This window comes from Barbus barbus (genome assembly GCF_936440315.1).
Source record: "Barbus barbus genome assembly, chromosome: 3".
Taxonomy (NCBI): Eukaryota; Metazoa; Chordata; class Actinopteri; order Cypriniformes; family Cyprinidae; genus Barbus; species Barbus barbus.
Genome location: NC_136731.1, coordinates 38,659,250 through 38,684,330, shown reverse-complemented (window position 1 = coordinate 38,684,330; position 25,081 = coordinate 38,659,250). Strand labels below are relative to the sequence as shown.

Here is a 25,081-nt window from a genome sequence, read left to right as displayed (position 1 = left end):
ACTGATAAGGGACAACACAAACTACGAAAACATATTTTATTACATAAACAGTTCATACATAGAAAAAACATAAATTTTCGATTCATCAAAATATCCACTATTAGCAACTATTATAGCTCTGCATAATCTAGGCATCCGAGCTGTCAGTTTATTCAAACATTGACTTGATACTGTATATTACTCCAAGCCTCCTGAAGGATTGCCCAAAGATGATTCACACTGGTTGGGCACTTCTTAGGTACATCACGATCCAGTTCCTCCCATAGTAGCTCAATTGGGTTGAGGTCGGGTGATTGGGGAGGCCATTCCATGACAGACATGATGCCAGCTGACTGTTTCCTCTCCAAATAGGATTTGCACCACTTGGAAGTGTGCTTGGGGTCATTGTCTTGTTGGAAGGTTTAGGAAGGTTGGGGTGTTTCCAAACTATTGGGGGGCAGTGTATATTCATCAAGTTTCACACAGGGCAGCTCAAATCATTTAATATTTCAAGGAATAATATTAATTAACAACTTAATAAACCACTTGAAAGGATATACTGAAGCGACAGTGGATTCCAGAATCCACCCATTCAGGTGTATGTATGTACAGTACCGTTCAAAAGTTTGGGGTGAGTAAGATTTGAATTCAAATAGTTTTGAAAAGTCAAAAATATACATTTTTAATTGATTCATTTAAATGTATTAACACATAATATTTGACAATCTTTACGAAACGTAATGACCGGTCCACAAGTCCAAAATGATGACTGTTACATACATCACCCAGCCTTAATTTGAAGTTTGGTTACCACTGAGTGTTATTATGGCTCAAGGTCAGCTAGCAGTCAGCAGACCACAGCTATCAGCTGGATGATCATGACACAGAGCTTCACCCTCACTGGTGAGAGGCAGGCTAGAAGACAGGGCGTGAAAATGAATGTGTCATCGCCTTCGATTATAGGGAGTTAAAGGTGTGTGCAGGGGGATGCTTTGTTCAGTGTAACCCGACCTCTGTGTAGTCTTCAATGTACAGATGATGAATGAAACTCTTCAGTGAAGGACAGGCCTATAAGATAAGTGTGTGTGTGTGTGTGTGTGTGTGTGTGTGTGTGTGTGTGTGTGTGTGTGTGTGTGTGTGTGTGAGCGTGTTTGTGTGTGTGTGTGTGTGTGTGTGTGCGCGCATGTTTGTGTGTTTATGTGATGCAGGTGGTCCAGCTTGTGCTTTTTTGTGATTTTGAGTTAAATGATTTAAGAAATTTGGTTTAATAATCAAATATGATTAGCTTAAATAATGCTTAATAACGTTTTTTTTTTTAAGGCAATGTATGTAATTTTTACCACAAATGTAACCAAACAATAATGACTGTTTTCAAACAGGTTTCCCACTAACATTGAGTAACATTTTCATGGTTCTTTGAATAAAAGTGTCTAAAATTAAATAAGAACTGATCATCCAATGACTGCGCCAACTTCATTCATTAAAAATGAGTAACGAGTCAGAAAACTCTTGCTAAATGACTAGCTGAAATGTATTCCTCCTTTAAGGCTGAAATCACCTACGTTTTCACCTTATCAAAAATCTGACAGTTTTAGTCTTATTAAATTTGTCATTAATAATACATACAGACGGCTGAAGTAGCAGGGAATTATAGCAGATGTCATTTGAAGACAGACCTGGCTGGAGGTACTGTATTTCTCTTCCAGTGGACAAAATTGCCTAGAAACTATTTTATTCATTCACTAAATTCTTCTGATATATTCACAAAAGTTATGGGCCTTTAGCAATGTGAGGTTTTTTTTTTTTTTTTAATATGTGATTTGCTTTTTGGTATTGCACCGCAGCTCCTGACATGATATGCAAGTCAGCGGAAAAGTGCAAAGAGTTTGACTTCTGCTACCAGAGAAATTTCACTAAAAGAACAGGCACTGATGTGAAATCCCTCAGGCCTGAGTAAATTTCAGAAATCCTCCAGTGGAATCCAATCCGAAATGATACCCTTCTGCACTTCTTACATGACAAAGCCCTTGTGCTGGTGGGGTGACCAAATGTAATCTTCAAATGCAGGAGGGGTGGCCTGATTAGATTTAGTACCTGGTTTTGAGGCTCTGCAGAAGCTCAGAAAATGATTTACAGATGGCCACAGGTTGAGGATGGACAATGAATATAAACCCATCCCTGTCCAGGGGAGAGACTGAACAAAATGAACATAAATCTGGGAGCCGGCTAAAACCGCAGACTGAGGTTGTAAGATAAGACCTACAGAGACAAGAATATTGAACTGGAATCTTAATACCGCTTTGACCTTAGCAAGACCTAGACAGCCTCTTTTTCTTTGACATCAGCTAAAATATTTTGAGTCATTGGTCTCATTTGTGTACCTTACTTCTCTTTCGAAAAGTCAGACATTTGCTAGAATTTCACAGAAAGGGAGGTTTTTGGTAACATCTCTGATTTTATATAGTGTGGCGGGAGGAGCAAACGACAGACACAGTGGGTGTGGCGTCAGGCCTCGGAGAGGTTTTTATTAAACAAAATAATCAAATAACGTGTCCAAAAGGGGTAAAAGTGTCCAAAATAAACAGGGGGATCTGGTGTCCTCGTAGTGCTGCGGGGTTCGTGATGGAGGGCAGTGCTCGGAAAGGAAGGGTCCAGGTAAGGGGCGGAATCCGGTGGCCGCACGTGCTCCCCTCTCGGGGCCGGGGCGCGAGTGGCGGCGGCTTCTTATCAGCGGCTTCTTATCAGCGGCTTCGTCCATCTTCTGTCCGTGGCACTTCCGGGGGATTCGACGGCCTGGCATCCTGGCCCGTCAGCCGTCTCACGTGTGCGGTTTTCCATCCGCTCTCGATGCTCCCTTCCTGGACCCACGAGGACACCAGCGTGCATGCACGGGGAAGATACCGGTCTCCCGAGGAGAGGCGCGCTCAGCATTTAAACAGCGGCGGTGATGAGGCTCTATTCACATCAGGTGCGCCTCATCACACGCCGCCAGCCCTAGCTATTCAGCGCTCCTCCTCTCTCACACACACACTCCCGTCGGGAGCCATGGTGAAGGGCGGCGAATACGGGACGGGGTGGTGATGATAATAAGGGGGGAGGCAGCCGACTCGTCACAATAGCCTGGAACAAGGCAAGGGTTTAAGAATGTTCACAGATCATTTGAGAGATGGGTCAGTCCATTTCAAATAGTTCAAAACTTGTAAAGTTGACAAAGAAAAATATATTAAAAAAGTACGGATATAGTACGGATATGTCACACATTTGAGTCCTGGGCATGAAACTGTGTGAAATCCCCTGGTTTAGGTCATACGTGGTCACCCCAGATTAGAGTCTGCACTAATGGATTTTATCGTACTTCTTGTTTTCCAAATATTAGCCAAGACTTTCACGTTTCTGGACCCTTCACAGAAGTGGGTCGACCATTCTAACCTGCTTGTAAAGCACAAATCAAAGGGCATCATCCCTGCTCCAGGAGTTTTGTGGTATGCTTTTATCACATTTCCATAGAATCTCAAATAACGTCTATATAAATATAAACAATGTAATTTTGTAATGTCTGTATTAACAACTGATAATAAGTGAAATAGTTAATCGGTCAAACACATGCACTATACAAGCTAACCATTTTTTATGTTTCATCTTTTTCACACAGGAAGGTTTTATGAAATGCTCCCTCTTTCCATACATTGAGTCCTTCAAATGTCCTTTCATCAAAAGCCTTGTCAAATACAGAAGACTTATCTTTTTCCCCAAAAAGGTAACCTTATAGTTCCTAGTCATGTTTCACTCACATCAACTTTATCCTGGTTAGACCTACATTCATACTATGACCTCTATAGAATGTCACAGAAGCTCAGTCTCAAACTGTGCTGCCATTGTTGGGGTCGGCCATGTTATCACAAGAGATTTCTTTTCCACTCTTTCTTCTCAGCCCCTTTGAGAGAGCTTGCCGCTGAAAGATGTAAGCAGATATAGACATGGACTACGTTTTAGAACAACACTCATATTTACTTAAATTTGTGGGTTGAAATTGAGTTTTGGGTTTATTTGGGTTTGGTCAGCCCAGAATGAAAGCACAAAAGTCTGCTTGTATTCTTTACTATCTTCACATTATGCCTTGGCTCCTCTCTGATTTTTATCGCCTACTAAGATCTAATCATTCTTCGTCTTAACACTTGCTGGGTACTTAGTGAAACGTTGGATATTTGACACGTCTTAATCCCTTTCAGTCGTGGCTCAGAGGAATATATGAGAGCCTTTTCGATAAAGTGACTGAATCAAGTTCGACCCTCAAGCTTAGCCCCTCTGGCAGGTGAAACCCCAGAGGGAAGACTGCTGGTTTTTGATAAGGAAATCCAATCGGTGCTGGAAAGGAGAAGTTTAGCATACAGAAAGTGTCTGAAAGCAGCGCCTGGTTCTTTTTGGTTCTTCACTTAACACCTGATGAAATTGCAAGCCTTTTCTGTAACAGTCTTCAGGAAAGATCAGGCCAGCGGACAAAAGAAGGCATGGTGAAAGCTGAGGGATTCATTTGAAGACGTCACAGGGTCCCATGCTGATGGCCAAGTATAAGAATGGCGTGGCTGGATTTGGAGCACATGATGTTGATGTCTCTTCTAGATCTGATTTAGAATCAGAACTGTTAATTCAAAATTCATTGCTTCAGGAGATCTATATTACAAGGTGCAGTACGAACAGGGAAGACGAGCTGAAGAAGCACCATGAAACCCTTGTCAACATTCAGCTTGATCCTGAGGGACGTATGGTCTGGCTTGTTTTTACGTGACATGTTCTGTGAGTTTTTGGGAACTGTTCTTTTCCTCTTCATCAGCCTCTCTTCTGTCTTGCTGTGGCCACATGCAGGGCCTCTGTCATGGGACTCCATCACAGATGATCCCCTCCCGACGCTGGACTCTTCTTTGGCATGCTCGCCCGACCCACTGCATGTTTCTTTGGCTTTCGGAGTATCACTAACCCTGGCCTGTGTCTGCCTGGGTGAGGTGCACCTCAACCCGGTGGTTACCCTGGCTTTGGTTGCAGGCTTGAAGGTAAGCCCCTGGCGGGCTGTCTTCTCGGTGGGAGCCCAGCTGCTTGGTGCCCTCAGTGCATGTGCTCTCCTGTTAGGCATCACGCCGACTTCCCTAAGGAGCAACCTGGGGGTTAATGAGGTGAGATGTTTTGGATTCTACAGGTTTCTCTTAGTCTGTCTATAACAGGGGTTCTTAACTTTGCCCTCAAGGTCCACTTTCCCACGGAGTTTAGCGCCAACCTTGATCAAACTTACCTGACAGTAACTTTCTAGTAATCCTGGAGATGTTGTTTAGCTTGTTCAGGTGTGGTTGATGAGGTTTGAAGCTAAACTGGACCTTGAGGGCCAGAGCTGAGAACCCCTGGTCTATAAGGCTCCCTAATATTACTCTCCTATCTATGCTCTGTGTATTCTGATATCTGTGTTCTTGATCTTCTGATCTCTTCTCTATATCAATGTTCCCACACCCTGTTCTTGGAGGCACCCAATCAAACTCTTCCTAATCAAATATACCTGATTAACTCATAGGTTCATTAGTATAGATTCCAAGACTTGAAACGGATGGGTCAGATTATGGAGACATCCAAAATGTGAAGTGTTGGGGTACCGCCAGGAATATCTGTGTTCTGGATCATCTGATTGCTGTATCTCCTGATGACTTTGTTCTGGATCGGCAGATTTCTATATCATATGTCTGAGCTCTTCACTTCTGATTTCTGTGCTCTGGATTTTCTGATCTGTTCTATAGATCTTTTGATCTCTGTGTTTTGTATCCACTGTGGTCTGGATCCTCTCATATTGGTGTTTTGTTATCTGTGATCAGTGTGGGCAAGTTTGTCAGGATCAAAATTAAATGTAGTTTAATGGTTTGAATTTAGTTTAATGAGCATTTGATTTCTCTCGAGATCTGTGAAAATCTTATTTAAAAGAGGCCATTTAAATTTATCTAAAACATTTCTGTGTCTATAGTTAATGTGCTTGCTCAGTAAAATCAAGGCTTTTATTCACCATTATTACATTAACGCTAGGTAATTATCAAGCGATTAAGCCAATCTCATTTATTCCACAATGTAATTTAATGATTTCTTGCTAATTATTCTTAATTTCATTGTGACATGCAGAGTGTTATACTTTTCATTCTCCAATTAGCCAGTTCTCATTGTAATTTTGATTAACCATTGATGGTTGTTAGTTAACAAAATGCATAATGTAGAAATTGGATTGAAAGGGTAGAAATGTAAGAAACCATATTATATTCTGTATTATTCTTGCTCAGCATGACATGACATCCTTGTGCATCTGTCAAAGTGGAACACTGCATTTTATTCTGTTTTCTCATTTTTATGTTCTTTTTAGTACAATACAGATCTGTCAAAAAGTTTGTAATAGCAAACAGAAATACAGAGGCATTGTGGTAGAAAGATTGAACTTTCAAAAACGTTAGAGAGAATCAGCTAATCTTTGAAAAATCAGAAACAAGAAAGGAGACTAGGGAAGGAGCAGGTCTGTAAATCAATAAGAGGAAAGAAACAGTAGGAGAGTGTCAAAATAAGAATGCACAAGGAAAATATAAATTTGATGGCAAATGTGTTCTGCGTGTGTCAGATAACATGAGGAAACAGCAAGATGGGCATGGATGGATGGAGGGAGATAGAAAGTAAGAGAGAGAGAAGGGAAGAGAAAATGGTTTGGCAGGTAGTTGGAGTGAATGAGGAAAGGAGATAGTGGCAGTCGGAAAAAACAGATAGTGTCCTACAATAACAGATAAAACTCCACTTACCCTCCTTCAGGTGGCCCCGGGGGTATATCTGTATCAGGCTCTGTTAGTGGAGATGGCTGTTACATTCCAGCTAGTGCTGTGTGTCCAGGCTGTCACTCATCCCAAATCAGCGTTTTCCTCCGTGGCCCCTGCCGTCATCGGCCTGTCTGTCACCCTTGGTCATCTTGTGGCAGTAAGGATGGCTGATGAGATTTCTTTGGACTTTGTTTAAAGATATGAATAAAATTGTTCATTGTACAAACATTGAAGTGACCTGAATGCTCACTGGTTCATGGATTTTGTAGGGTTAAATGGTGGTATTTTTAGACACTAATTTTTGTCTTTTGATCAAAATGTTCTTTAAATTTAGTCAATATTTAGTTATATGATATTATATATAATATGTAGTTCATATTAGTTCATTAAAGTTTATTCCAAGTCCATTAACAACTGGATAACTGGATAACAACTAGCATTTTTTTATTAATAAATTAAAACAAATAAATAGGGAGAGATTTGGCAAGAAGTTTGAATTTGGCAGGAGACCCATAGTTGCCCTGTCGTTTTTGGTCTGCAGATTGGCTTCACAGGCTGTGGAATGAATCCTGCCAGGTCATTTGGTCCAGCTGTGCTAACTATGAACTTCCACAATCACTGGGTGAGTAAACAAACCTCATGCGGTAGAAAACAGTATAATCAAAAATGTATGTATGTATGTATGTGTATATATATATATATATATATATATATATATATATATATATATATATATATATATATATATACTAAATTATTATTTTATAAATTACTCGAATGTATTCATTTTGCATGAACAAACTTACTTGCAAAATGACTTGTACTTAGTGTGTAAATTTATGCTACAATTTTATGAATATGAAGGTTTATGCTGATGTATCACCTGGCCTCATGCAGGTGTATTGGGTGGGGCCTTGTGCTGGTTCTCTTCTTGCCTGGCTACTGCATGACCTGGTTCTCCATCCTCGTTGGACCTGCCTTGGTGACTGGGTGACAGAATGTAAAGAGACATTCCTGAAAGATCTTTTCAAGCAGTCCAGAGGTCCTGAAAACCATATGGAAGCGTAGTCATTCAAATAAACCTATCTCCATGCAATATTTTAGAGCATCACTAACTGATTGTCCAAATTTGTTTAGAAGACCATCTATTACTGACAGAGTTTGGTGGATTGCAGATATGTAATTTTGAGCTCAGATGCTTATGAATCCATGTACTCAGGACCGGTTCAAACAGCATCTAATCTCTCGCTCCACTGGCGCGACACATGGACCTATAGCCAAGCAGTCTGTGTGTTTTTTTGCATCACTGTGTTCAGCTAGAATAAGCTTCCTTTTTTATTAGTTTAGCTGCTACTGTGTGCTTCTGCTTTCTTATCTTTATGACTCTTATCTTTATTATCTTTGTGTAGTTTTGTCAAATAAATTTAGTGCAGCATAGATTGTTGCCAATGTCAGAAAATTAGCTGAAATTCACTCTGGGTTTGTAACTATCTAATACTTCTCATTTTATTGTAAACAGATTGTCTTGGGTTTTGGGACCTAATAGAAATGCATATGACTTTAAACAATCAATAATACAGAATACATATTGCATATTCATGCACCCCTTTGAAATCAATGGCCTTTCATGTGAAGTCACCATTACTTCTATACAGATTGTGACAAACCAGATCTAAGAGACAATAGTGTGATTATTTAGCTCAAGTCAGTTAATTGTTGGTTCAGGTCGGATCAATAACAGTGTGAAGTTCATCAATTTGAAATGAGTTCAGTTCAATAGTTCTACAATAGGCAGTAATGTTGTTATTCAACTCGATCAATGTTCAATGTTGATTCAATTCAGTTCGATAGTGTAGATGTTGCAAAGTGCGATTCAGCAGCTATACAATGTGGATGGTTAATGTTAACTATTTCTCTCTTTCTCTCTAAATATATATGGTATGTATAATATTTTATTTTTCAAATATAGTTCATTAGTCTTGTTTTTGCAGGGAATAAATAAGAACAATATGGCACTTGACCAAAAAAAAGGGATTTTTCTCATTTGACATGAAAAAAGCACACAAATAAAGTTACATTTGCAAAATACCCAAACATACTATATCTGTATGTCCCCCAGGGGTAGGATGCAATAAACAGAGTAGGAAAAACATTCATCAGAGCCAGATAAACAATATTATACATTTATTGGAAGGCATGTTGAACAGCAGGTCAATTTTTCATACTTAAAGAGCAGCTTAATTGCTTCAGGGTGCACTCAGACCCAAATCTGCAACAAATCTAAAAGGGAAACTGAAAATGTAATTTTGCATTTTTAGATGAGTAGCTAAGCTATATTTGTTGGAAGTGCATAATCTCTTAGGGTAAGGCTTCCTGAGTGTGGCCTCTGCTTACACATTTCTGTTACTTCTCTGCTAAACTGTTCCTCTCATTTTTATCTATTTTGAGCTGAGCTGCTCTCAGTATTTTCTGGTAAATTAGTAGTATGTGTAATTTTGGTTTATCTACTATTATGTGGATATATTGAAAGGTATAGTTGGTTGTTCCTATTCTGGCATCTAATAAAAAATTAATTGAAGGTACTTTAAACCAGCAAATTCTTTAATAATAAATGCCAAAATATGTTCACCGAACATCAAGGAAACTCATGATATGTCCCTCATCTTATCTGAAGGAAGCATGTCGGAAACACACCCACAAGTGTCATGTTAACTTCAATAACCACAGGGTAGTAACAAGTGGTCCCGAGCTCTCCCAAAGGAACAGCACAACATTACATTCTTCCTAGTGGCAGAGAGAATTGTGCAGAACGGCTTTGGGCGACTGTAACAAGCGTCTCAGAGAAAATGGAGCATAGGCTGAAAGTCAGTCTGCGTTTTTTTATTGTGTTTTTGTCCATACTCATTTATTCGAATCAAATCAATGGCTTTAACCTGGAGCTGAACAACTACACGGTCTTCTCTGGTCCTGAGGACAGCTACTTTGGTTTCTCAGTAGACTTTTATAAGTCAAGCAGCAAAAGGTGAGTGGTGGTGGTGTCCACAGCTCTCCATATTGATTAGACCCAAACACATTGTCCTGATGCTACAATTACCCACACTATATATAACTTCATTCAACTATAGTAGAGTACCATTCAAAAGTTTGGGGATGGTAATAGTTTTAAATGTTTTTAAAAGAAGTCTCTCATGCTCAACAAAGCTACATTTATTAGATCCAAAATACAGTAAAACTGTAATATTGTGACATTATTACAATTTGTTACATTTTCTGCAGCCATTACTCCAGTCTTAAATGTTCAGATCCTTTAGAAATCATTCTGATATGTTGATGTTGTTATTATTATGATGAAAACTTTTTTTTTGTTTTTGTTTTTTTTTCTTTAGTAGAAGCTTAAAATAACCGCATTTATTGGGGGGGAAAAAAATTCGTAAATTTTTATCTATTTAATTAATCCTTCTGAAATAAAAGTATTAAGTAATAAAAAAAAATCTAATTTAACCCAAACCTTTTAAATGTTATGCATGCTGAATATACTGTATAAATTATGAACATGCATCACTCATGTGCATTCTTTCATCACTCCAAAGTACACAATTCTAACCTGTATATTACAGCGGAGCTGGTTGACTGCTTCAGAATCTGTTAAAAACCTTCACCCAAACACACTGCACTGATGTTACATTTGCCCACACTAATTAATAACTTCATGTAACTGTTATACAGTACAATTCAAAAGTTTGGGGGTGGTAAGATTTTTATAGGTTTTTAAAAGAAGTTTCACGTGCTCGGCAAAGCTGCAATCATTAGATCAAAAATACAGTAAAACTCTAATATTATTCAATTTAAATCATTTAAATAGTTGCTTTCTATTTGAAATTATTTTGAAATGTAATTTATTCCTGTGATGGCAAAGCTGAATTTTCAGCAGCTATTACTCCAGCCCTAAATGTTACACTGTATGCAGTATAAGTGTGGTGGTTGGAGCACCCAGAGCAAACACCATTCAGCCTGGGGTCTCTCGTGGTGGCTCTGTATTCATGTGTCCTTGGACATCAAGTGGAGAATCGTGCCAAACTTTAAACTTTGACCAAAAAGGTGAGTAGCATCCTGAGGCCTATATAAACGTGCAGCATATATCAAAGAGAAAATGGTCACTTAAAGCCATTCTTTTTTCCCATGTTTCAAAGGTGATGAAAACATCACATTTGGTCAAATGCTCCTAATGGCTCACAAGTCAAACCAGTGGTTGGGGGCTTCTGTTCGAACCTACAAAAACTACATCTTGGTGAGTTACTGCAGTTCACATACAGCCCTCACAAAAGAGATAATACAGCACATATGAAAAAAAAATATTATAGTAATTTATAGAAAATACTGTAGTGTTTTTGAACCATCTATAGTAAATACACTGTAAAAAAGTTGAGCCAACTTCAAAGTTTAAGGCAACCAGCTTCAGCAGTTTTTTGAGTTTTCTCAACTTCTTGTTTTAAGTTTATACAACAAAAAGTTGAGAAAACTAAAAAATCTGCTGAAGCTGGTTGCCTTAAACTTTTAAGATGGCTCAACTTTTTTTTTTTTTTTTACAGTGAACTTGAATTAATTTGTTGTGGTAATTCTATAGTTGATATGGTAAGTGGTCGCAAACAATTTATTTGATCTACATTTAAATAAATAAAAAAATATTGAAAGTCAGTCAACCAAATTTGTTTACTTAAATGTAGCTAAAATTAATTAATTGCAACCACTTACCTTAAAAATATTTAGTAATTCAATGTTAATACAACTGTATGCGGTAGCATGCTTTAATAAAATATTGTTAATGCTGTAGGATAATATATATGTAGTATAATACACTTTACTATGGCTCAAAAACACTATAATATTTATTATAAATCACTTGGCCTACAGTATTTTTTTTGTCTTCAGCCAAACACCCAAATTATTTTAAGTTTGACATAGTCTGAGTATGCTAATTATTCAGTGAAGTTTTATAGGAATTTGTGTTTGTAGTAGGTTATTTTGCTGGTTATTCCAAAAATATCAATAACTAATTTTAAGAAGTTACAGTCTTTTGCCTTTGCACGGCCGCATAGTTTTCGATTTATAAAATGTCTCAGGTTGATATATAATATGTATTTCCTGCTCGGCAGGCCTGTGCTCCCATGTTCCATTGGAACGTGCTCATGGAAAAGGATGAAGCCATGAATACACCTGTTGGGAACTGCCAACTTATGGACATGCAAACAGGAGAGGTGGCAAACTATGCCCCCTGCAGGGAACTTCATGTAAATTCGATTTACATCGGACTCTGTAAGATACTTAATTTGCCTCTGTTATATATGATAACCAATGTCTAATGTTTCAAGCACTCTGACCAGTTCTGACCAAATCCCTATGTGCAGTTCCTGACAGGCGCTACTGTGAGGCTGGATTTACCACAGACATCACAGAGGTTCCTTGCTTCTCTTATAATGGCAGTGGAGTAATCTGAATAGCTATTTGAATATATTTGCATATTCATACACTTGTATGAAGTCAAAGCTCTTGAATGAATGAATTCCTTACATACGATAACATTATATGCAGTACATAAGAAACCATATACATATTTATTAAATGGTTAAATCTTTTTTTTCCCCTTTATATAAAAATGTTGGTTGTGACAGTATGGCAGAGTGATACTTGGTGCACCAGGAGGCTATTATTTTCAAGGTAAAGTAGGCTACAGTATGTAGAGAAGGCAATCTTACAAAGAATGTTCCCTCTAAGGCTGTTTTTACTACTGTGATTCAAAAATGTGAAAATATGTTTTTTTTTGTTTTTTTTTTATGTGAATTGACAAAGTACTTTCAGTGGGTTTTATATGACTTTGTGAAGTGTTCTGTGACTATAGTGGCACTATCACGCAGCTTTTCTCTTTACTTCAGGTCAGATCATCACTGCATCTCTTGCTAACATCATGAGCAGTGGCAGTGCGTTCTCTCCCATGCACTCAGTGAACGGTGAGACCAAAACTCCACAAAGATGGGACGACTACGACCTGTATCTGGGTAAGATGTGACATCTGACATTAGAAAATGACACAAAATAAGCTCTTTTTTAGATTTTAAAAGAATAAATATGATGATTTAATATGAAAGATCCAGTGAGGTTTTGTCATTGTTCTGCATCATAGGGTACTCTGTTGCCGCTGGGCATTTTAATAAAGACAGCATCCCAGGTGATAAGCATAAATAACAAGCCATCTTAATTTTTCCGTATTCAATTTAAAAAATACAACACGAGTTTCATCTGCAGCTCTTATCTGCATTATTTTCTCACCTTTATTTGACGATGATTGCAGATTATGTTGTTGGCGTCCCAAACGATTTGCACACCGCAGGCTCTGTAAGCACTCTTACATTGTTACATGGATGATTATGCACTTCAATTATCCTCTTGTACAGTTACACAATTGATTATGGAGTTAATCTGGGTAATTTGTTGTTGTACTGTGCTTGTTTTTAGGTTAAAATAATAAATGGAGCAACTGTGCCCCTACAAATCATGAAGGCGATTAGTGGCATCCAGGTTATTTGATTTGATTTGTAATACAGGATATGAACTAGTAAAATTATATATAGTCTATAGTCAATAGTCTATTATAGTTAAGCTATTGAAGTACTGTTTAAAAGTTTGGGGTCAGTGATTTTATATATATATATAAATATATGTGTGTGTGTGTGTGCGTGCGTGCGTGTGTGCGTGCATGCGTGTGTGTGTGCGTGCGTGCGTGTGTGTGTGTGTGCGTGCGTGCGTGTGTGTGTGTGTGTGTGCGTGTGTGTGTGTGTGTGTGCGTGTGTGTGTGTAATTTCAGCTAGAACACATTAGATTCTTGAAATGTTGTTATAAAATTTCAAACAAATGTTGTTCTTTTAAACTTTCTATTCATCAAAATAAAAGATGTACTACGTTTTTCATAGTATCACTGTTTTACCATATTTTAGATCAAATAATTGCAGACTTTGTGAGCAGAAACATGTCTTCAGAAACATGAAAAAATCCTACTGATCCCAATTATTTGAATGGTAGTGTATGTTGTCTATTAAACATTTATTTTAAATGCAGTAATGATACTTTTTATCTGCTTTTCTGTAGATAGCATCTTATTTTGGACATTCTGTGGCAGTAACAGACATCAACAGAGATGGGTAAATCATTCCAGCAGAGACCAGTTTCTCTTTCTGGTAGTTCATGAGAATTGATCAAATGTTTTTATGAGATGAATCATATCCCCTCTGTGGTCATCAGGTGTGACGACATCCTGATTGGAGCACCTCTTTTTATGGAGCAGTTATCCACTCAGAAATTTCGAGAAGTGGGACAAGTCTATGTTTACCTGCAAAGAAAGGGCTTCTCCTTCTCCTCCAGACCCAACCAAATCCTGACAGGGATACATGCCTATGGGCGTTTTGGCAGTGCTATAGCCCCTTTGGGAGACATCGACCATGATGGCTTTAATGGTGAGAACTAATCTGACATTACAGAGCAGGATTTGCAGTGAAAATAACATGCAATTTAATATTTTCATAGATAATTCTGAGCACAACCCATCTGAAGAAAAATCTGGCAGTAGGCCCAAACACTGATCTTTACAGGTTGTAAAGTCTTTCACATTAGGCATTGTGGTTGCTGTTATACAAGATTACATTCAGCACCAGAATCTTAATTTTTTTTCTAGTTACAAGCCAATGAATCTTGTCACTTAATAACAGCTGGAGCTCAAGCAGTCTCATTTTTCTCAGTTATGAAAGCAGCATCTGAAAGTGATTTGACCTAAATGGATCAGGTGTTCTTCGGCTGTCACAGTATAATTCAGATTCATGTTGAGTTCTAGTGCTTCTCTTAAGGTTTAAAGGATATTAAACTGTACAAAATAAATAAATTCTGTTAGTTTTCATAAAAGTATAATGACAATATTTAAATATCGTGGGATGGAAAATTAAGCAAGTTTTTAGATACTATCAAAATATAATCTAATAATTACTTTACTGTTCAAAAAAGGCTCTTATGCACACCATTTATTCAATTAAAAATACATTTAAAACAGTATTATTGTGAAGTATTATTACATTTTATAGTGACTGTTTTCTGCGTGTGAATATATTTTAAAATGCAGTTTATTCCTGTGATGCAAAGCTGAATGATCCTTCAGAAATCATTCAAATATGCTGATTTACTATTAAAAAAAAAATTATTATTATTAATGTTGAAAACCGTTATGCAGCCTAAAATATTTGTAGAAATAGTGATAATTTTTTTTAGGATTTATTTTTATGAATAGAAAGTTCAAAAGCGATTCAGAAGAGTTTTTTATTATAAAACTGTAAAGACATAATTGCATTTATTTTGTAAAATGTCTTTACTGTCACTTTTGACCAATTTTGGTGAACAAAAGTATTAATTTCTTTTTAAAAATATGTTTGAAAATCAAAATCAAACATTTGAATAGTGTATAATAAAACCATTTTACCTATATTTTACTATTAAATAAAATGCATTCTCTTGCTAAATACAGACTTTTACTGTTAATTATGAGGTAATTTATACTCTTTATTGTCATATACATATATATATATACAATTTTTTTTTTTAGAAAAATAAACTTCAATTTTTATTCCTTTATCCTCAGATGTGGCTGTTGGGGCACCTGGCTCTGGTGAAGGGGGTCAAGTGTTTATTTACCTGGGTCAGAGTGATGGCTTGACCAACCAGTATGTTCAGGTCATTGAGAGCCCGTTTAAGACCCTCAAAGATCCTCCGATGTTTGGCTTCAGCATGAGAGGAGGGACAGATATTGATGATAATGGATATCCAGGTATGTGATATATTACTTGAAAATACTGGAAAAGCAGTAATGCTTTATCTCTTCTATGAAACAGAAAAGAGTTTTAAAAAAAAATTAACAGTACAATGAGATACATAAAATACATAAAGCCATCTTAAAAGTATGGTGAAACTTCCGTTATATGGGTCCCTATTTGTGTTCAGTGGAAGACAGAATGTACTACAGATTTGGACATTTTGAGGGTGAAATTACAGAAATTTCATTTTAGGGGTGAACTATCCCTTTAAATTGAAAACTCGCATGTTTTTGTTACATTTTTTTATTTTGCCTCCAACCAATGTCAGCAAATGCAAGCTCTTTTCACCAGAACCCTAGGACCACTGTGCATCTCCCATTACCTTCCATTAAAATCTGACCAGCAAACCTCAGCTGGGTCACTGCATCAAAATACATAGCCTTCCCAACAACCCTGCACCTACAGTATGAGTCACGCTTAGAGTACAAAACCCACAAATAACCAAATGGTAGAGCCAACCTAAGCTTCAGAGATTGCCCTCAAAGTTTGAATGTCTGTTTTGAACAATCTCCACTAAGAGCCCTTTCCCACAATCCCTTGGGAGGAGTGAAGGATACCATGAGACAGCTACCATGAGACAGAAATGCTTTAGTCAGTGCCACAGCCCTCTTAGTACAGATATAAATGGAAATGGGCTCTGACACTAGGGTCCAGTGTGGACATGGCAATGCTTTTTGACACACAGCACCTCATCTCGAGAGGGACTCTTGGCGCTCTTTATCTCACTCTCTGCCTGTGGTGGCTGATCTCTTAGGTCACTTCTGCCAGACAAAGTAGTCCCCACACTTCCTTTCCTCCAGTTTAACATGAATGTCATGTACCTCAATCACTCTTTTACTCACTTTGTGGTATTCACAGTGATTCTGGATTTCAAGGCATATAATACGCTTTGGTTTTTCCCCCTTTAGATCTCGTTATTGGCGCTTGGGGTGTGAGCAAAGTGGCAACCTACAGGTACCAGTTTAAAATAATCCAAATTACTGCAAAAACCCCTGAATGCTTTATTGTAATCATATGGTCATGTACACATCATTTTCAATATATCGGTCTAAAGTGGAGGTTGTCAACGGGTTTTTAATTCAGGACCTGGATTTTGCATTGTACATCAAGTGGTGACCAAAGGACCTTAGGACTGGTTTTGTGGTCCAGGGTCACAATACTCTATTGGTAAAAAAAAGAAATGTCATATAGTTTGATGGCACACACAGCCTTTGACAATAACAGCAAAATTTAGCTATTTTTTCCTGCTGTGGGTCGTGACCCACCAGTTGAAAACCACTGAAGTGATTCTGCATGTTGGATCAATAATGTGTTTGACTTTATCAGGGCACAGGCTGTAGTGAGGACACAGGCTCGAGTCTTATTCTTCCCTGATCTTTTGAACCCCGAAGACAAATTCTGTCAACTCCACCAGAGCAGCACCTTCATTACTTGGTAATGTATCTGAACTTAGTACAAGAGACAGATTCATGTCATCTTGATTCAAGTGGCTGGCATTCATGCTTGATTAGTCAGCCATGAAAAGCTTCTCAAGGATTAGCAGAGTTCAGTTCAGCAATGGTACAGCTATTGATTGCACGCACATCTTTTTTTAGGACTAATGTACAATCACAATGCATCAAGGACCTTCACTGATCAGTGATGTAATCCATATTTTCTGCATGCTTTGAATTCAAACCCACATAGTTGCAGTACTTCTATAGTATGTTTATAATAAGCACTTGTTTTCTCTTTTCCATAGCTTTATAATTATGGCATGCATCAGTGTTTCTGGGCACAGAATTCCTGAGGAGATTGGTATGTGATCCATATGAAATTATTAATAGTGGTATACATAGTGGTAATAAGCATCCATAATAATGCAAGTGTCCTGAAGCAAGTTGAACTGCTTTTGATGGTCAAAGTATGGTCTAGTATGCATGTAAATAAATATCTATATCTACAGCTATCTATCTGTCTTATATATATATATATATATATATATATATATATATATATATATATATATATATATATATATATATGTGTGTGTGCCAAGTTCGGTCATGAAACTCTAGATGGCACAGGCTGATGGATGGGTCTTCAACGCAAACTGATGATATTTACAGCGTTAAACTCCTAGGCACACGCTAAATTAGTTAATGTTGCACATGCAGCCAAAGCACTTGCTGCTTTATATTTTAATGGCTGGTTAGCATACACTGCAGCATTTACTAGAGCATTTGTTAGTGCGCTTTCAGAGTTCCTGAAATCCTGCACCTTCCCCAGCTCCACCTGTATAGATCTGCATTGTTATGAATGCATAGATTAGCATTACCATGCTAAAATGTTCCAAGAGTTGTCATGATAGACAGACAGACAGACAGACAGACATAAACCTGCACCTAAAGCAATTCAATTGAAGAATGTGAGTTTTAAATTCAGCTTATTGTACATATAAAGGGTCTTAAAAGAAAGTATTTGGGTGCATTAGAGGTGTCATCAAAGATTGTAGGGTTTTTAGTTGTTTGAAACATGTTTTCTTCTAGTGCTAAACACAGAGCTTCAGCTGGACAGGATGAAGCAGAGCATGGCCAGACGAACCCTCCTACTGGACTCCAACCAGCCGTACACTTACTTCCAGCTCTCGGTGAAGAGAAACTCAGCAGATGTCTGCAGGAACTTCACGGCCTACCTACTGGTGTGTTTCATGCTCTTCAGCTATTTTTCAAAATATTGATGTGCAGGAGCTGAGACCTGTGGATGAGAAGCACGAGTCCTGTGACCTTCACGTTGCAGAACACTGAATGTTTTGAGTGCTGTTGAGATTACAATGACTATATACACTCATAAATTAGATTTAGTTAGCACTAAGCACAAACAAAATTCTTTTGTGCTCCCAACTGCACAACATGTCATTCATGTGATTTTCTTGCTGTAAACAAATTCTCTCACTTATCCTTTTTTGTCATTTAAAATGCAAACTGTTGCAGTTTTTTCAGTGGGTAATCTTTCATCCATTCTATTCCTTTTTAGCCTGAGTTTAAGGATAAACTGAGTCCAATCTTCTTCTCAGTGAACTACAGCCTGGCTGACTCCCAAGATGCTGTGCTGCATGAACAAAGTGTCGCTGTTGGACAGGTGGAGGCTGGAATATATCGTTTTTGTCATTGCAGTGACACATACACATGTATATGAACCTGTTTAAAGCTTTTGTTATATCTAGACACGGATAATACTAAACTGTGGTCCAGATAACATCTGTACACCAGACCTAAAGTTGAAGGCAGTAGCGTAAGTCCCTTTGTTATCTTGTTTCAGTTATAGTTATAAACCAGTTACAGACAAGTAAATATTTGTCAAAAACAGGTCAACACAACCAATCCTGATTGGAGACGAGAATCCAGCACTGCTGATTATCGAGGCTGAGAATCAAGGAGAGGGAGCGTATGAGACTGAGCTATATATCAGCCCACCGGCACACACACATTATCAGGGTGTTGTGAGCAACCAGGAGGTGAGGGTTTAGTCACTTCCTGTTTGTTGCAGACAGGATCACAAGTTACAGAACATCAATTCCAATCATGCTGTCGTGTGAACAGACAGTTACTGTTGTACTCTGAGAAATTTGTATCAGTTTGCTTACAAAAAAGCAACAATGTTTAGTGATGTGCCTTAAGGTGTTGTTACATTAGTGAAATTTTGGCATAATTTTGTGAGCAGAAATGTTCATTGTCAAGTGTAGCAATGCATGAAGCACAGCTCAATTAGAAATCACTTTTAAACCATGTTGGTCAACATGGCAAATTTGCAACTTGAACCCAGCGCAAAATCTGCACAGGGAAACATTTCGCTTTCAAGCTAAATTCCCATTTGCATGGATTCCTATTGAAATGTAAATTATGAAAATTCACTGAAGAACAGTAAATGTGAAAACACCTTTAAAGTCAGTTTATTCAGTCTGAGAGTTATTTGGTATAGAAAGAAATATATATTTTTAAGTTTATTTATTTAGGTTTTTATGATTAATGTGTGTGTGTGTGTGTGTGTGTGTGTGTGTGTGTCTGTGTGTGTGTAATGTTGAGGTTTTTAGTGTTATACATATTACTATGTTATTATATATAGTTAAACTTTTTTTAGTTAATAATAACAACACTTTTTTCAGACATCTGTCTGAACTCAAATTTTACAGCTGTGTGTATATAGTCCTCATGAACGCAAGATCTCCAAACAGATAACAGCTTTATGAAACTTCCATTGGCCAGACAACTAGAGCAAGCCAAACAAATAACATCTGACTGTCCCCTTTCTGTCATCACACTTCTTTTATGTTCATGTGAATAGAAGCATTATTGCTGGGTTTAGTCACATTAAGGTGTAAAATGTGTTGTGCAGGACTTCACTCTCTTGGTGTGCGGTCAGAAGAAAGAGAACGGCTCAGTCATTGTGGTTTGTGATTTGGGAAACCCCATGGAGGCTGGACATCAGGTCAGAGTGACATGATCAACATAATAACCCACTTGGAGTGACCATTCATGTTCAGCCTGTTATAGAACATTTTGCTCTCGCTTGTTTTCTCTCATTCAGCTGAAAGCAGGTCTTTACTTCAGCATGGGTGGTCTGGAACAGGTGGAGAACCACACCATGTTCCAAATGCAAATACGAAGGTGTGAACATTTATATACACAAACCATCTGTGCTGTTAACAAAACAGAACAAAATGATGTCTCTGTTTTGCTAGCTTGTCTGCTCCATAATAAACGCTAAACTGTTCTGGTACATGTTGTACACATGATAACAACAATCATTCTCTTCTGTTTCTTCTGATTGATCTCTCTTATTGTTTTCAGTAAGAACAGCCAGAACCCAGACAGTAACCTGGTCCAATTGCAGGTTGCAGTTAATGCTGTAGCTTCCCTGGAGATGCGTGGGTTAGTGCTGCTGCAATGTTCTCATATCAGTTTGTTTCCCCCATTTCAAAAAAAGCATTGAAACTAAAATTGAAAGGAAATGATGATTTGTTAACTAAAAGTAAAATCAAAGTCTCATTTTTGTTAGTTTTATGATAAAGTGCTAAAATACTACAACTAAACACCAAAGTTTAAAAACTAAATAGACGTATTAAGAAACATAAAACGAATAAAAATGACAAAACCTACACACAATAACTGTGCAATAAAATTACTAACCCTTTAAAATGGAAATGAAAACAGAACATATAAAAATAAAGTCTAATTCAAAATCTGTTACAGTATATTGATGACACTAAATGAACACTGTTACAGAGTCTCTTCTCCGGTTGACTGTGTCCTCCCTATTGCTAAATGGGAACCGAAGGATTACCCACAAGACTTGAATGAAGTAGGCCCACTCGTAGAGCATGTATATGAGGTAATATGCTCAGTCTAGGATTACAGTTAACACATTCACTTAAGCGGTTTCGCGATACATATGCACAAGTTTTTATCCTCCTGTCACAGCTAAGGAACATGGGCCCCAGTCCAGTCAACATAAAGCTTACACTGGAGTTTCCTGTTTCACAAAATGAGTCCTATCTGCTGTATGTGTTTGCTAATGCCTCTGAAGAGCTCATCTCCTGTCAGACAGACTACTCCAACATCGACCCACGTGGGGTGAGAGTGCCCCCTACTGACCGTCATTTCTACATTAAACTCTGAACAAGTCATTTGTCAGCAAATATAATCTTAACACACTTTATACTATTAAAAAAAAACACACCAATATCTGTAAACACTGGATTTTACCCTAACAACAGTTTACTGTGGTGGTACCGTAGTACAGTGATACCATTTATTTCAATGCATATTGATACTGAAATTAATTATAGTGATTTACATATCACTCCAAGTCCAAGATACTGTGGTATAACTATGGTACCATGTACAAACAAATCTTGATATATTTTTGTAAGTATAATACAGTTTATTCAATGGCAATAACTCCTAACTTTCCTATTTATCTTGATCCACAGTTAGTAAAGTTGGAGCCCGCCAAGGCCCATGTTCATCATTTCAACAAACGTGACCTGTCACAGAAAGCAGAAAATGAACAGCAGTGGCAACATACTGTCCATGTGGTACGGTTTGGAATAATTACAATTTTTTATTGTTTCTCATGCTCACCATTTATTTGACCAAAAACAGAGTAAAAACAGTAATATTATTGCAATTTAAAATATCTGTTCTCTATTTTGATATATATTTTTATTCCTGTGATGCAAAGCTGAATATTAAGCAGCCATTACTCCAGTCTTCAGTGTCACATGATCCTTCAGAAATGCTTCCAATAGGATGATTTGGTTCTCAAGTAACATGTCTTATTTTTATCAATGTTGAAAACCGTTGTGCTGCTTAATATTTTTGTAGAAACTCTAATCGTCTTTTTTTCAGAATACTTTGATGAATAGAAAGTTGTTTTGTTTTGTTTGATTCTTCTTTGCCAGTAGAGGGTGATATCACCAGATTGGTCCCTCTTGTTACCAGTAGCTGTTTATTCATAGAAATGTTGATAATTCTACAGTTTAAGCACATAGATAGTACAAACGCCTCCATTTTTCATGTTACATATTGTTATATCTGACACTGTGCAGAACTGCTCTAGTGATGAGCAGTGTCTTCGTTTTGAGTGTGAGGCTGTGGGACTGCAGAGAGATGAGAGGGCCATAGTGAGAGTGATGAGCAGACTGTGGGTACAAACCTTCTTAAAGGTGGGCAAAACTTTAAAGATCAAACATTAGGCATTTGATGAAATCATCTGATATTCATAGCTCTTTCTATCTCTGTTTCTATCTCTGTTTGCCACCCAGACACCATATGTAAATTTCGTTCTTCACTCCAATGCTCACTATGAGGTGACAGATGTGCCCTCAAAAATTAAGCCAGATGTGCTGCCCAGAGGAAAAGCAGAGGTGAGGCATATAGTTCTTTGGTTTGTATCATAAAATGTAAGCAACTCCTCATTAAAACTCCTTGTAAATCTATCTAGACACATACAAATATAGTATGGAGACGCCCAGATGGACAAGAGGAGGTACCTGTGTGGTGGATAGTAGTGTCAGTCATCGCTGGACTGCTTCTACTGGCTGCACTGAGCACCATCTTCTGGAAGGTATTTCTATATGTTGAACAGCAGAGGGTGCTTTGTACCATACAGGGCTCCTGGCCAGCAACAAACAAAGCATATCACTGTAAAACAGCTTACCAGATAAATCTACAATCATTTTAACAAACAACGCTGTATGTTTTAAGGTGGGTTTTTTCAAACGTAACCGTCCTCCATGTGACGATGATGGCGAGGACATGCAGAAACTGAGTGGGGAACCTAACGAGACATCTTGATCACATACCTTGAGTTTTTTTTTTTTTAAGTTTGTTTGCTAATTTTTTCTATTTTTCTGTAAATGCATTAAATATGTATTATGGTTATGCAAACATTAGTTGACCAGCCCAGCATTTTGGTATATTTTGAATTAAGTCTCTTATGCTCACTAAGGCTACATTTATTTGAACAAATTTCTGTAAAAATGCTAATACTGTAAAAAATTATAAAAATAACTGTTTTGTATTTTAATATATTTTAAAATATAGCTGAATTTTCAGCATCATTACTCCTCGGTGACACATGATCCTTCAGAAATCATTCTAATATGCTTTATATTCAGGCAGAAATAGATGTGCACTGATACTTGTGGCTTGCATTTCAATTTATGTTGAATAAATATAGATAAATGAGCATTGTCTTCAACCCACTGCCCTAATACCTTTTGAATATTTGAGATGGGAGATGATGCATTTTGATTATCAGTCGTAATTAGATCATTGAGCTGTAGAACAGACTATGAATACTGAGCCTTATTCATAAACCATTGTCATTTAAACTGTCACATTAATTTAATCTAATTTATGAACAATTTGCACCATATGTTTCACTCATTGTAAGTCATTTAATTTCTGTTTTTCATTGTTGTTGTTGTCAGTCACTAAATGTCTTGTCTGCACTGAAGTGTGTAATCACAATGCTTTGGGTTGGAGTAAGAAATTAGACATTTGTTTGTGACCACAGTTTAAGGATGTGAGTACATTTTCATGACTAGTGAGTGAGGCAAAAACAAGTGTGTATGGATAAGAATCACATAACTTAAAACTGTTATCATAAAACTATGGTGTGTGGCTCTTAGTGTCACAAACTCGGCCTCTGTGGCCCTCCCTGAACACCACCGGAGGGCACCATCACCGGAATATTAACTGAACTGCATTTCCCACAATGCCCTGTACCTGAGACCGATTGCGGCACAGGTGTTTCCCATCACTGTTACCCCATATAAGCTGCAATCTCCATCAACACACCATGAAGTCTTGTATTGCCCCGGCTACACTACTGAGCATTTATTCATCTCCCGTTTACGACCTTGGACTGTTTATCCGACTCTGTGATTCTCTGCTACCTGCCTTTGTGACCTGATCTCTGGACTGTTGTTTACTTCCCCTGTCTGCCGCCTGCCTCGACTCTAGCCTGGATATCATTTATGGATTCTGATTTATCTCTGCCACCCCTGTTGATGTTGACTGATCTCTGCCTGTTTGACCCTGTCTTACCAATAAAGCTGCAAATGGATCCCTCTGCCTCAGACCCCTCATTACACTTAGAAGTGCACTCAGTAGTTTACATTTAGCTGAAGCCGTACTTGTCTCCAGTCTTTGCCTTGTGTGAGTCATTTAATCATATTTCTCAAACATGCTGTTCATTTATTTGTGTAAAGCTTCATTTATTAGCAAATAAAAAAAATGAAAAGTTGCTGAAAATTTGATTCAAATCAGTTAAGTGAATGAGTTTGTTTCATGATTGGAACAGATTTGGAGAAATGTAGCATTACATTGCTTGCTCATCATTGGATCTTCTGCAGTGAATGGGTGCCGTCACAATGAGAGTCCAAACAGCTGATAAAAACATCACTGTAATCCAAGTAATCCACATGACTTCAGCCCATCAATGAACATCTTGTGAAGTGAAAAGTTGCATGTTTGTAATAAACAAATTCATCATTAAAGCATTTTAACTGTAAACCATTGCTTCCGGCTGAAATACCAGTCCTCTATCAATTATATTGCTTTCTTAAGTGAAAAAGTTGTCTTGCCTGATTTAGAAGAAATGTGCACCAATCAAGCCTGTTTACAAATGAAAACAGCCCTAAACGGTTCAAAACAAATATGTTGATGGATTTTGATGTGGGAGGATAACAGGGGATGGACTTTTTCACTGGCGGAAGCGTTATGTATTATGGATTCATATTTTGTCCTGAAGCAATGTTTTAAAGTTAAAATGCCTTAATGATGGATTTGTTTCTTAAAAACATGCCACTTTTCACTTCACACG

General features: G+C 37.6%; 2 protein-coding genes across 2 annotated transcripts; both read left to right on the top strand.

The window, feature by feature from the left end:
- The first annotated feature begins 304 nt into the window (after positions 1–304).
- LOC306847534 (aquaporin-5-like) lies at positions 305–8,265 on the top strand. Its single transcript, XM_079381511.1, has 6 exons — positions 305–610; positions 3,356–3,461; positions 3,632–5,147; positions 6,799–6,960; positions 7,345–7,425; positions 7,701–8,265. Exons 3-6 carry the CDS (start codon positions 4,701–4,703, stop codon positions 7,869–7,871), a joined length of 861 nt encoding a protein of 286 aa, XP_079237637.1. The 5' UTR covers positions 305–610; positions 3,356–3,461; positions 3,632–4,700; the 3' UTR covers positions 7,872–8,265.
- Positions 8,266–9,495: 1,230 nt separating this feature from the next.
- On the top strand, positions 9,496–24,322 carry itga2b (integrin, alpha 2b). Its single transcript, XM_079388185.1, has 30 exons — positions 9,496–9,825; positions 10,771–10,901; positions 10,994–11,091; positions 11,957–12,116; positions 12,209–12,258; positions 12,473–12,518; positions 12,734–12,856; positions 12,982–13,026; positions 13,150–13,193; positions 13,314–13,376; positions 13,944–13,996; positions 14,097–14,308; positions 15,478–15,663; positions 16,618–16,663; positions 17,036–17,143; positions 17,451–17,506; positions 18,238–18,389; positions 18,725–18,829; positions 18,915–18,982; positions 19,058–19,205; positions 20,084–20,176; positions 20,276–20,355; positions 20,539–20,619; positions 20,974–21,079; positions 21,169–21,321; positions 21,681–21,785; positions 22,299–22,415; positions 22,515–22,616; positions 22,694–22,816; positions 22,957–24,322. Exons 1-30 carry the CDS (start codon positions 9,650–9,652, stop codon positions 23,044–23,046), a joined length of 3,120 nt encoding a protein of 1,039 aa, XP_079244311.1. The 5' UTR covers positions 9,496–9,649; the 3' UTR covers positions 23,047–24,322.
- The last annotated feature ends 759 nt before the right edge of the window (positions 24,323–25,081 follow it).

Coding starts and splice junctions, on each gene's coding strand:
- LOC306847534 (XM_079381511.1), top strand. CDS start 4,701: ATGAAACCCTTGTCAACATTCAGCTTGATCCTGAGGGACGTATGGTCT. Junction 6,961..7,344: donor CCCTTGGTCATCTTGTGGCA/GTAAGGATGGCT, acceptor TTTGGTCTGCAG/ATTGGCTTCACAGGCTGTGG. Junction 7,426..7,700: donor TGAACTTCCACAATCACTGG/GTGAGTAAACAA, acceptor GGCCTCATGCAG/GTGTATTGGGTGGGGCCTTG.
- itga2b (XM_079388185.1), top strand. CDS start 9,650: ATGGAGCATAGGCTGAAAGTCAGTCTGCGTTTTTTTATTGTGTTTTTG. Junction 21,786..22,298: donor GGCAACATACTGTCCATGTG/GTACGGTTTGGA, acceptor GACACTGTGCAG/AACTGCTCTAGTGATGAGCA. Junction 22,416..22,514: donor GGGTACAAACCTTCTTAAAG/GTGGGCAAAACT, acceptor TTTGCCACCCAG/ACACCATATGTAAATTTCGT.